General features: G+C 41.0%; 1 protein-coding gene across 2 annotated transcripts in view; it reads right to left on the bottom strand.

Moving 5' to 3' along the window:
* The window catches only part of ogfod3 (2-oxoglutarate and iron dependent oxygenase domain containing 3), a 24,993-nt gene that overhangs the window by 9,204 nt on the left and 2,867 nt on the right, over positions 1-12,922 (bottom strand). Inside the window, exons 3-8 of one of the 2 annotated variants that reach the window (XM_020621998.1) lie at positions 12,501-12,576; positions 12,342-12,384; positions 10,257-10,321; positions 9,538-9,594; positions 8,951-9,011; positions 2,671-2,794 (exon numbers count right to left, since the gene is read on the bottom strand). In XM_020621998.1, coding sequence (XP_020477654.1) covers positions 2,671-2,794; positions 8,951-9,011; positions 9,538-9,594; positions 10,257-10,321; positions 12,342-12,384; positions 12,501-12,576 — 426 coding nt within the window. Of the gene's footprint in view, positions 1-2,670; positions 2,795-8,950; positions 9,105-9,537; positions 9,595-10,256; positions 10,322-12,341; positions 12,385-12,500; positions 12,577-12,922 lie in introns of both variants that reach the window. The other variant, XM_020621997.1, reaches the window with a different exon arrangement.

Raw genomic sequence — 12,922 nt, 5'->3', positions numbered from 1 at the left:
GGGCTGGTCACTTCTTTGCCCTCTGGCCGGAGGTTCAGAAGTGTGAAATGCAGGACCACTAGACTGAAAAACTTTTTTTCTCTGCCATCAGACTCCTAAACAGCTGAGGAGTTTATTACCAGGAAATATGTGATGTACTGTTTACATTCTGTTTGCACATGCATAATTGCACAATGACTGTTGACTGCTGCACATGCTGCTCCCATGCAGCATACATTCTGGATTTTTCTATTTAAGGCAGTTAGTGAAACTAAAACCCTTTTTGTCGCGGCAGCATTTGGAGACAGTGATCCATGCGTTTGTTACATCACGTATGGATTACTGTAATGCACTGTACGCTGGAGGCGTAAGAGGGACCACATAACGCCAGTACTGGTATCTCTCCATTGGCCTCCGTTTTAGGCTTCGTTTTAAGATTCTTTTATTTGTTTATAAATCCTTAAATGGGCTGGCACCATCTTATCTTGTGGAACTTTTGCGTCCGTATAATCCGTCGCGGTGCCTCAGATCAGCTGATCAGCTTCTTCTGGAGGCACCAAGGGCCAGGCGGAAAACTAGGGGGGGGGGATAGAGCCTTCGCTGTGGTGGCTCCAAACCTGTGGAATGCTTTGCCGCTTTATATTAGGCAGGCTCCCTCGCTGTCGACTTTTAAGTCTTATTTGAAGACCTATTTGTGTTCATTGGCGTTTGGCCAGGAATGAGACTCTGTCTGTAGTGTTAGAGTGTTTATTTTATTGTTTATAGTTTTTTATGTGTTGATTTTAGATCTGTATGATATGTTAAACGCTTTGGTCAGCTGTGCTGTGGTAAAGCGCTATATAAATAAAGTTGAGTTGAGTTGAGTTGAGTACATTCGGTTATATTCTTGTATTTTTTTTCCTACTATATTGCTGCATCTGTGCTGCTTAAAGTGTCTTAGATTTTGTGTTATTTATATTTCATTTGTATTTTGTGGCATTCATGTGGACAGCAAAGTAAGAATTTCATTGTACAGGGAAACACGTTTCCTAACTGTGCATATGACAAAATAAACACTTTGAACTTTCAACTATGAGACCTCACAATATTAAAATGTGATAATATTTCTTGATGAGGCATAAGGTGTCTTGTGATATCAGTACATACTGTAACAAACCCAGCGCAGCAACCAGTATGATAAGTGTGATGATATGTTCACATTAGTCCAGCATAATGCAGGTCTCTAAGGTCTCTACTGTCTTTTAACACACAGGGCTACGTTGGTTGGGAGGTGAGGGGTTGGGGGAAGTGATGTAGGCCTGATACGGCCACGTTATGATGAGTCAATGTGAGTGGTTTCATTCACGTTTACAGCCTGTAAGCTTCCGTTGTGTTTTGGTTAGCCATGCTGCTAAGGCAGCCTATTCTACCTTAGCACCTATTTTACCACCGGTGTGTCAACATGAAAATGCATGGCGGGTCTTTATGGTGCATTTATTGTGGCCCAAATTCAACAGTGAATGGCAGTGAATGCTCATGCTAGCAAGGTAAACAGAAGAGCCTTATTCCTATGAGCATCCACGTTCCAATAGTCCCCTGTATGTGATTGGTCAACATAGCACCTTTGCCGGATGATGTCACCGTGTGGTGCAGTGAGGGTGAAAACAGCATATAAAGGTCACGCACAGCTTCCATCAGAAGTTAGACGCTCATGCACAGTCATAAGGTCTGAAGAGACTCATGTGAAATCATAAAGGAGAGAAGCCAGTTAGTTGAGTTTGTGACAAAAACCTTTTACAGCGCTTGCATATTGTCTTTTACTGCTGTAGCAAATGTGCATGCAGCAGAGAGAGGATTCCTTGGAAATAATTAACGGATGTACTCTCCTCCACCTCAGGGTGGTCAAGACAACACCACTTGTGATTCCCATGGAAGATAATGCAAAGGAAGGCTCCTAGAAGCAATACAACTTTCCAGCAGCACCACAGACTTACCAGGTTTTCCAAAACAGGAAACTGCATCATTTTCAGCAAATGAAATACACCTCACATTCACTTATGTGCTCGCATGCTGATCTCTGGGCTCTGAGCAACTGGCTGCAGAAACCTCCCTGATCATCCACAGGCTCCCCAGACAACTGGTCCAATTCCCCTATTTTAAAACGCCACATATTTGCCTCAAGCCCCATGTTATTTAATGAAATTGCCCCTGAAACCTAGCATATGTATTCTGTACAGACAACTTCATATATACAGTATGTTACAGCCACTTACTCACAGCCTACTTATATTTTGTTGTTCTAGGAGCATACTGAATGTACTGACAGAAGCCACCGATATTTTACTAAGGGACCTAGATGTTGTCTAATACCCTGGGGTACGGTAAGTGAGGTCAAGCCCTGAGGTAATCCCCTGCACCTTCACTGTGCAGCGGTCTGTGCTGCAGACTACCCACAGAGAGGATTATTCCCACTTTGCTACACATTTGAGTGTTAATCCACCTCCAGATTTCCTAATGCAGCTGAGTACAGAAATTATAACTTTAAACACGGTTGTAATAATAAAAATCCTTTAATTATATTGCTTCATTTCTTTCAAGTGCAGCTTAATAGGCTTATAGACAAAGCTGGGGGTTACCAGGTGTTACTGCTGAAGCTTAAGTGGGAGAAAGCTCAACGTTAGGCACATTTAGTTGTTAATGGCTGGTAAGTACCTGTTCGCGGTTCCACTGTGCGGTTGCCATTTTGATCCATGAATACAAATCTTCCTCCAGTGAAGTCATAGCCGTAGTCAGACAGGTACAGGAGAGAGGTGTAGTCAAAGGAACCATAAGTCTCCTAAGTAAGAGAGGAAGACCATATCTGCATTAAACCTTGACTTTTCAATACCCTGCAAATTATTCAACTATCTTACCATAGGCCTACTGTATTACAGTTTAGTATGCTGTAGTTTACTGTATACTTTATACCATGGCCATGAAAAATTCTAGATTCTGCTGATTAACTCTGCAGGACAACACAGCTTAAACACACATCTATGGCCTAAGAATCTGTGTGATGTTCTAAATCAATGTGCCCCTATTAAACTGTAGGTAAATTTAGCAACAGCAGTGAAGCATCAGCACCAAGCAGATGAGCTGGCTATTTAACAACAACAACAACCTTTAGAAAGAAGTAACACCCAAAAAAATGGAGGACTTGAACATTTCATTTAACCCTGTTGGTGAATACTCAAAATGAGGCCATTAAGTCTAAGGGGAGACAGCACAAAGTGATAACAGAAGAAGAGCTAAGTAAAACAGAAGAAAACAAACATGAGCTCAACACTAAAAAAGTTTCAAGCTGGGCAGTGAAAGCATTAAATGATTTCTTTAAACAAAAAGAGGAAAAACACAAACAGATCTAAACTCTTACAGAGCAGATTCCCTTAATGAGGTGCAAAAAGAATTCTGGATCCCACCATCAAAACCAGGGACAGAGTTCAACCTGGCAAGTCCAGCAAGCCTGAGGGTAGGCACAAACTGACACCTAACTGCCTTTAACATAATAACCAAACCCAGGTTCCACTCCTCCTATTCAGTTTGTAAATTTGCAGTTAAACGCTACAGAAAAAGCAGTAAGTGACTATCCACCTATGTCAGAGTTTGACCTGAGACCTATTAGAGGTTCACCTGCACTGTCCCCTGACACAGCTAAAGGCCTTGTTCAGAAAGTGTGGTTTGACATCCAGCAGTGTTTGGCCTGGAGTGGCAGAGAGGGAAACAGAGCTGTCACATTCTTCTTTTTTGGTCAAGTGAGATGAAGATAAGTTGGAATATGTTATATTCTCCTTTAAGCCTAAAACTAAAAACCATAAAGGTCCAAGTGATTAACTTGTTCCATTATGCCCCATGGCACGTTTAGAGAAAGTGTCTTTCCAAGGGTCCTCCAGATGCAAAGGCTAACCTAGATCCTCAGAAGGACCTGGACACCTGCTGTGTTTGGTACAGCCATGAATCAATTAAGTTCTTGGGAAATATGATTTTAAAAAACACATCAGTGCATAGGTATGCACATTACTAATTAAATGTCTACTTCTTTATGCAAATACATTTTTAGAATTTTTTTTGTTTGCAAACTACTTTCCCAGGTCCAGGGTTTGTCACAAACACTTTTTGCAAAGCACAACAGTTCATTGCCTCTCCGATGCTGGCACTGTCTGTTAACTGTCACCGCTGCGACAGCAGCCTCAGGAGTTATTGGGCCCCTCCCGTCCAGGAGAGATGAACGTAGAGCGACATTTTGTTATCTCAAAATGGCTGAAGAAGTGAAACCAGCGAGCAGAGCGGCACGTCCTCTCTGCACTCCAGGCAAAGTCTCTTCCTGCAAGAATCCAAGAATTTTGACTTGCCCTATGGCATCATGTCATTGTCCAACTTTGCAATAAACAGCAATGTACACTTCAGCTTTAAGTAGCCTAAATATGTTAATGTTATAGTTTCTGTCTGCAGCTGTATTATCTTAGGTTTTAAGTGATCTCCTTTAGAGGGTTTAACAGAAATTGTGTTGTTCTCGATATTATTTGAAGGACTATTTATTTATTGTACTTATTAGTGTGAATATCAGTAATGTTTATAAAAATAGTTATTAGCCTATTATTACTTTTATTACTCTGTTCAAAGAGAACTGAGCACATGCTACAGTACATGGGCTTCCTGTCACTGTCATCAGCAATACTTGTAGGAAAGATTTATGTCTAGTCTTTGCCCATCTCATGGGATCACCTGCAATTGACTCCTCATCTGAACTGCTCTCCTTGTTAGGCCTTTGGGACTGATTATTTATAGTGGCTTTCTTTGTAAGCTGCACTGGGTGGATTGCATGGATTGCAGTCTTAAGGTAGGGATGTAATCTGGAGTGCCGTTGCAAAATTCATTTAAATGCAAAGGAACTGTGCTGTGAGCCATTTATGCTGCACAAGTTACAAAAGAACTAATAAAGCAGATGCTTAGGTCTGTGACATCAGACACACAACATGTAGCCTCAGTGAAACATCAAAGAGCTGGCTGACAGAGAACTAGGAGCGCCTGTCTTTTCAGAGAGTCTAACGTTAGACAGAGTGCTCTGGCTTCATTGTACTGTTCCTCAGTGAAAGAAAAGCAAAGTGAGTTGCTGAGTGTTTCATAAATCACTGATGCGATGTCAAACCGAGGTCTATAGAACACTCAAATATAATTCCAACTACAACATCAAAATGCTAATTCATACTTTGCATAATAATTAATAAAAATGATCAGTGCGTATCTGTCTGGAAAGCTACATTTTAACCTGTCTCAATGCCTCATTTAGCTGCAATTGCCTTTTTGTTGTGAAGCCAATGACGAGTCAGTGACTCGTGCACGTCGATTATGTTGATACAGTAACTCCCTATAAAATCCAGAATGCAATTTAAAATCCTTCTACTTACGTAGAGAGGCCTTAATGATCAAGCTCCATCATATCTTTAAAACATCAAAGCACCGTACTGTCCCAACAGAGCACTTCACTCTCAGAGTACAGGTCTGCTAGTGGTTCCTGCAGTTTACAGAAGTAGAATGGGAGGCAGAGCCTTTAGCTATCAAGCTCCTCTCCTATGGAACCAACTCCTCGTCTCAGTTCGGGAAACGGACACCCTCTCCCCTCTAAGACTGGACTTAAGACTTTCCTTTTTGATAAAGCTTATACTTAGGGCTGAATCAGGTGACCCTGTCTGTTGTGTCCTGATGCTCGTCTTTTCTCTCTCCTCTATCCACTCACTCCAACTGGTCAAGGCAGAAGGCCGCCCACCATGAGCCAGTGTCTGTCAGAGGTTTCTTCCATTAAAGGCAGTTTTTCCTCCCCACTGTTGCCAAGTCTTTTCACAGGGAATTCGTTTTTCCTCTATGAAAAGTGCCTTGAGATGATTTTTTTGATGTGATTTGATGCTATACAAATAAACAGAATTGAAATGTAATTTAACTTTTTCTGTGCTGTCACATTAAAACTGGTGTGGGAGAAAATTCACCAATATCTTCAGAAACCATTTACATTTATATAGCTGAGTTAGCCAATTAGCTCCAAAATTGTGGTGGAGACAGATGGGGAAAAAAGATTTATCCAGCTGTCAGCAGGAGAGGATGAGATGACAAATATGCCACAGGAGCTACACTGAATCTAAAGGACGTAGCAACAGTAAACAAACTATGTTCGAAGAAATACCATAAAGTAAATACATTGTCTCTTTTCCTCTCTTCCTTCTTTCATTTAGCAAAAAAGGAATACAGATCAATATCTACGCAGACATTTCACTAGTTTTATGACTGACACCACCAATAAGGAACTATAGTTTTAAAATTGTTCCAAAAACAACATTCAGGGATTTCAGATGCATTACACTAAACACAATCATCTTTTTTCAAATCTGATAAAACATTAAATAAAATGAGAAAAAATGTCTAGCAATTTAGTATTTACACACCATCCTACCTTTTCACTTTTTAACTAAATACACTAAGCACTGAAACTTTTCCTCTGGAGACAGACACCCTGCTTCTTTAAAACTCGCCTCTGGGTGATTTCATAATCCCAGAGCAACCAAAACATGACCATGAACAAAAAGCAAAGTCAAAGACTAAGATTAAAGCAATGACAAAAGAGCTGCACATTATGAATATTTATAAAGAATGAATGGTGCATGACGTGATGAGCTTCAATAACAGAACAGAGGCGTGGGCTGTTGGAAATTAAAGGAGAAATAACTACGATTTAGCACAAATTTGGATAAATCAAGTAAAATATTGTCTAGCAGTGTTGTCTCCCTGCTGTACTAAGCCCCGCACCCTGCTCTGCGATCTTTAGGCCTTGTGATTATTTCGTGCCCTCTGTAGCTATTGATGTTAAAATCCACACCACACTTTTTTCCATGTCCTCACTGATCTGAGGTTATAAGATGTGTTTTTCAAACCAGTATGGCTCATTTCACAGACTGATCATGGTGACTCCCTCTGCAGGTACAACCCAGGATGGGAGTGGACCTGTTAAACACAAGAGGCCGTGTTACGTAGGACAGGAAGAGTGCGACAAAGGAGGCAAAACCAGGGTTAACATCGGTTTGGCATGTTAGAGATGGAGAGCATTAAAAGCATCCAAAGGGATAAAATTTGACACGTATGTGGCTTTTTTCCTGCTAGATGCATAAGTACTGTACCTGGCTAAAGGGTATACGTAAGCATTTTTAGCAGGCTAATTTTAGCATTTCAATTTTGTACCTTTGTATTGAATTATTCGGGTTGTAATTTGGAGTCATTCCAACTGACTGCAAAGTTGGTGTTTTGCTGTCCAATTAGTGGAAACCAGCACATTTTCCTGCACTAGCAAATGAAGTCATTTTGCTCATTTTTGGTCCAGTTTGTTAGACATAACACTGCAGTCTGTGTAGCATTTTAGTGAGAAGTTGCTAAAATTTACCTCATCAATATAGCTAGAAAATTGGGGAGTTTGTTAAAGTATCAAAGCGTAACATGAAATTTCTCTTCACATAAAACTCATGATTACTGTTATTTGTGTCAAGTATGGAACAATGAACGTGATGCAACAGTGGCTGCAACATTAGTACTGTATCAATATTACTGGGAAAAACATTCCTTTGTATAATTTGCTTGTGTTACTGCAGATACATGCGCTACCAACAACGTTAGACACGCGTATGCATAGTTAGTTAATGCAGCTTTAAGAACTTGTCATGAACAGGAATATCACTCATTTTAAGACATTGTGTGAGAATATTTATTCCTTAGTTCAGCCTGATCTAAAACTTACACCAGCTCAGTGTCTGAACTGATAGACAAAATGAATGTGTGGGAAGAAAAAAGGGAATTTTTAGTCACAGAGGTTTACATGTGTGTTTCCAGCAAGGGACTCTAGGGCTCTAATTTCCTAAACTAACTTTATTTATTATTTTCCGAGGACTGGTATTTGGGGACACCATCTAAAATTCAGTTCAAGATAACATCCTGAAGATGATCAAAGCCATCAATCCATTCACTGCCTGCTGCTATTCTGGTTTGGGGCCCCATTGGAAGCAAGTTAAAGATTAGGGTATGCTTGAAACTACTCTAAGTGATGTGTCAGCCAACCTCGTCTTAAGACTGAAGCAGTGTTTCCCCCTACTACTCATTTGGTGGCGACATGCGATCGTGGTTCAAACGATGATAAACGGTGCACTGTTTTGGCCAATGTCTTCTTCAAAGCATTCGTGGCAATGCCCTCCTTTGTACATGTTCAAGTTCAGAGAGAAGTTCACATCTGTATTGACTCTTTGGGGGGAAGTTACATAAATTGCTGGATGCAGTTCTACATTTTGGTCATTAGAAAGGTGTGGATAGAGGGGGTTTGAGACATTGTTCTAGATTTCCTCAAAACTGTAAACATGTCCTCAAGCCCTTCTTGCAAGATCTCAAAGTGCAGCCTGGCCAGGAGACATTCTCATGAGGATGCTATCTACTTCAACCACGCCTGAATGCAAAGAAACATCAGCCCTACCCCAAGCTCTGTCTGACCTTCAGCACACTATTTTTATCTGTTTTGATTGACTTGTTGAAGTTGCTGTCGCCAAGCAGACCAGAATCAGTCGAAGTAAAATCCAATTTGCTGGATCTGTTTTCTGCTCCTTTCTTGATTGACAGGATTTGGATGCTCATCCTGGATGAGTGGCCCCACAGGCCATTGACTTTAGCACTCAGGAGGCTATTGACAGCTTGCAGAAACTCATTTTGGTAAGCCTGTGTTTGAAATTGAATTTGTTCAATTATTACCCAAACCGCATGACCATAGGTAAAGACTGGAAGCAGTAACTCTAAAAGTAAAGATTCAGGTTCTTACCAATATATTATCCATTCAATGAAGTCAGTAACACCCCATATACCACCCAACATACCAAGTCAGTGCTTCTCTACAGGCGATCCAAGAATGAGCAGCCGTTTTGTTTTTGGGCATTACCTTATCTATGTGTGGGTGCCAGTACTCGTCATGTTGGGTCTTGGCTGCTGTGCTGTTGATTCTGGAGAAGAAGGTGGGCTTGGTGAGGTACATCAGAGTTGGGTTCAAACCAAATGTTTCAGCAATTACTGCCTGGATTCGCCCACGTACAACTCTAATAGTGAAAAACAGACAACACGTTTCATCCCTTATCACCACTTTACAAGTTCAACTGCTATTAGCAAATAATTTGTGCCAGTATTCAGTATATTTTCATTTGGGTGCTTATGCTGGTTCTGCTATATTCAACACCTCCACAAGGTGTGCATTAACACAACCTGCATAAAGATGACTGAACAGGTGTACAGGTATAAATCAATCATGTGCATCCAATTAGTACATGGTACTGATCAATTAATACATGTTCAAATATAAGAGAGTGCTACAAAATCCATTATAATGAAAATTGATGCTTTCTATTATTATATACAATCATCTTAGTGTACGTCACCTTTTCAAAAAATGTCAGTTGTCTCATTTTGGAGTATAATCTCTTACAAATGTGGAATAAATGCATGGCTGATATTTAATTATGGTTCTTTAGTCACCTGTAAAGCTGGAAATCCTCTTGTGTGAAAGCATCTCTAATCTGATCCCCAAAATACCTGCAAGCACATGCCCACCACACAATCACAGACGCACAGTTCCAGATACAGACAAAGCCAATCAGAGACACATGAGCAGAAAGGAACAAACACAAGCACAGGCACAGCAGAGGGGAGAAAAAGAGCAGAGGAGATGGGATCTGTTAGCATAAATTAACGTTTGGCAGCACGGGACAGGGCACCAGGTGGGTGTGCTACCCAGCCATCCAAATACAGCAGATAGTAAATGTCTGACTGCTTCACATGAGGAAGTCCCCAGTGCAGGGTGTGAAAACTGCAAAGTGTGGGGAGTGTTATCGTCATCTCTTCCTGATTAAAATCAGCCAAATGGTTCCTGAGGATCCCATGTCATCCACTTGCCCATTGGGATGAGAAAGAGAGAGATCAAAGTAAACTGAGGGAGAAATGAATAAATGAATGGAGGGAGAAAGTACACTATCAGTACAGTATCAGTTTGGAGACACTTTCCCATTTAATTCAGTGAGAATGTGTGTTCAAACTTCTAACTGGTAGCGTAGAAGGGAGGGAAGAATATAGAGAAGAGGAGATGATGACTAGCTCCATATTATGGTGAATACATTTCTGTAAATGTTATAATTATACAGGATGACATTCCTGTGGGTATGAAAACAGAGAAAAACTAATAAAGATGTGCTCCCCACCTGTAGATGTTGACGAACTGTTTTCCCATCGACAACGCTCCGGAGTGCAGGTCAAGTATAGAGGCCTGCAGAGGACAAAGGAAAAACAGAAACTGCAAATGACAAATCATTTGGGCAAATAAATGCTGGTTGTTTGTGCACGCTGGTATGCATGTGGCACAGTCATCATTTCTCATCAGTGCTGTTCCCTCATTAGCCTTTTCATGGCATCCTCACTGTGGCCTTTGCTTGTTATTGCTTGTAAACTTCTTTGGGACATTGCTGTTTTTCTCAAGCCAAAAAACAAGTCATTCTCTCAGAAACCCTATTGTTGCTTCCCCTCTTCTGATGAATACCCTAACACTCCATGAACAGTTCCTTTATTAGCTGAGGACGAGGCCTGCTGGGGATAAAAAGTAGGGAGTAGGGCATGCCAGGGACATCCAGACGTTTATGCACAAGAATATGTCTCTGCCTTTTAAAGGTAGGGTTGGTGATCCTGAAAAAGCCAACAAGAGGAAGCTCAATTTTGAAAGTGGCCAACTGAAGAAATCCAACCCTTTTGTTCTGGCTTCTCTTCAAAGCCACTCCTCCAAAACACAACGCACTGCCTGACTACTAAAGATTTCAGGAAAATACCAAATGCCCCCAAACAAAACAAAACTGATAATTACCCGTCCAGCAGAAATACAGCTACCATGGCATCACTTTTCAGCCCCTTTTGTTCTCTCAGTTGTCAGCATCATTCAAAAGCCATGCCAATGTTAATTCTGGCTTTACTTCTTGCAGCACCCAACTTCTTTTTAGCTGTAACCTCTGGTTCATGGCTAAACTGCTTTAGACTTTAGGCTCGTAGCTGGTAACTAACCTTAGAAGTCTGGTCTTTTCCAATGGGAAGAAGTGAAGATGGAGGCCAGCTTACACCGTTCAAAACACAGGCTTTATTCTGTCTTGGTAACAAGAACACTGCATGTGGCCTTTGATACCCAGTTAACTGTATCACAGTCCTATCTATACCCTTAGAGCTGACTACTGTTGGCATTTTCCCACCGGTGGCTGCATTTAAAAGGGGCCTGTTCCATGTGGCGGTCTTCTCGCTCTCATAATGCATGCAGGTCGCAACTTCTGGCAACAACAACACCTATAAGGCTATATGTCTTGAAGGGGAAGGTCTGGTCTGTAACAACAGTCTCTGTATGAGAATAAAAGCTGCTGAGTACCTTCTCTGCCATAGCTCGCTGGCTTTAGCTATCAAAACAGAGCAGTAACACGTTTGCCTGCAACTGCAACATCTTGTGGGAGACTTGGCTCACACAGTGAGTACAAGGGCAGAGTGCACTCAAGTAGGAAGTTAGGTTGACTGGCAGGTAGGCAATAGTTTTTACTTGGGACAAGTAAAATTATTGGTCAGGTGCTTTTCAGCCCTGCTGCTGCCACAGATGACAGATTTTTTTTTATATGTTGTCAGTACATTTAATGTATTTACTGTCATTTTGATGAAACCAGAAATTCAATAAATGTAACAAAAAAAATATTCTGGAAGGAATCACCAACCCCACCTTTAAGAGGCATAGCGGCCCATCAAGTGTGAACTCTACTTATTGAACAAGCCTGCCCTCTTGTGTCAAAGGTCTATTTCAGCATGAAATCTGAATTATATGCATGTCTAAATTTTCTGTAGGCTGGTTACCATATTTTCATTTTGTATGTTTGAGCTGATAACTACACACTGTTGCACTTTTGTATAATTTCAGGTCAAATTAGTATGTTCTTAAAAAGATAGGTCAGATAATATTCTGTTTCCTGTGAAGGATTATTAGCATATTGCAGGAAAGTTTCTGCCTGTTTATTAAGCACTGAAATGAATGTAAACTAAGGGCTGCTTGAAAGGTCATACTGAAATACCTGATGATCTTTGGAAAACTGTAAGCATTTACTGTCAATCAATGCCATCAATATTTGAAGAAAGGCAAATGACTTGCAAGAAGACAAACAACAACCTCTGGTAAAGTAAACACCATTCACTCGAACAAACACTATCTAGGCTTTTGTTTTAGCTGTGCCATCTTAAATTATTCCAACAATTTCATCTGGTATTATACTCACTCCTCCTTCTGACCCTGCCAGCGCCAGCCCTTTCTCAGCCAGCCTGTGTGTCAGAGACACAGAGCATTAAAGGAAATAGGAGACAATGGATGGCAAAACAACTAGGAATGAAGTGGAGAAGAAGATGAGAGGCACTGCACTCTGAATGCCAGTGTTTACCTCCTGAGGACCTGAGCTTCCTCCCGTGTTACCACACTGTCTGTGACTGCGCGGCCACACTTCTGAGGGGTGCATCCTGGGAGAGAAAGAAACAAGAGAGGATTGGGAAAAACAATAGTAGAGTATCTTCATATGATATCCTCTGGTTTGAAAGTCATTTGACCTCATTGCTGAGAAATAAAGTGGCCAGTAGAGAAAGAGAGTAGGCAGATTTAGAAACAAAAGATACAGGGTTTACTGAAGCTCTTCTCATTAATGCCACAAAATCCAGTGCTTTCCTTCAGCTTCTTGACAACAGTAAAATTATAGTCAAATATGCCTCACTTCAACACACATTCATTGTTGCCTCTTCTGCATGGACTCTGCTCGCTGCTCTGACCACTCCTAGGATCTCATCCACACCAAGATTTTCCTTCATCAAA

This window comes from Monopterus albus, unplaced genomic scaffold (genome assembly GCF_001952655.1).
Source record: "Monopterus albus unplaced genomic scaffold, M_albus_1.0 scaffold271.1, whole genome shotgun sequence".
NCBI classification, from domain to species: Eukaryota; Metazoa; Chordata; class Actinopteri; order Synbranchiformes; family Synbranchidae; genus Monopterus; species Monopterus albus.
Note: the sequence above shows the minus strand (reverse complement) of the source record. Positions and strands in the feature narration are given on the sequence as shown.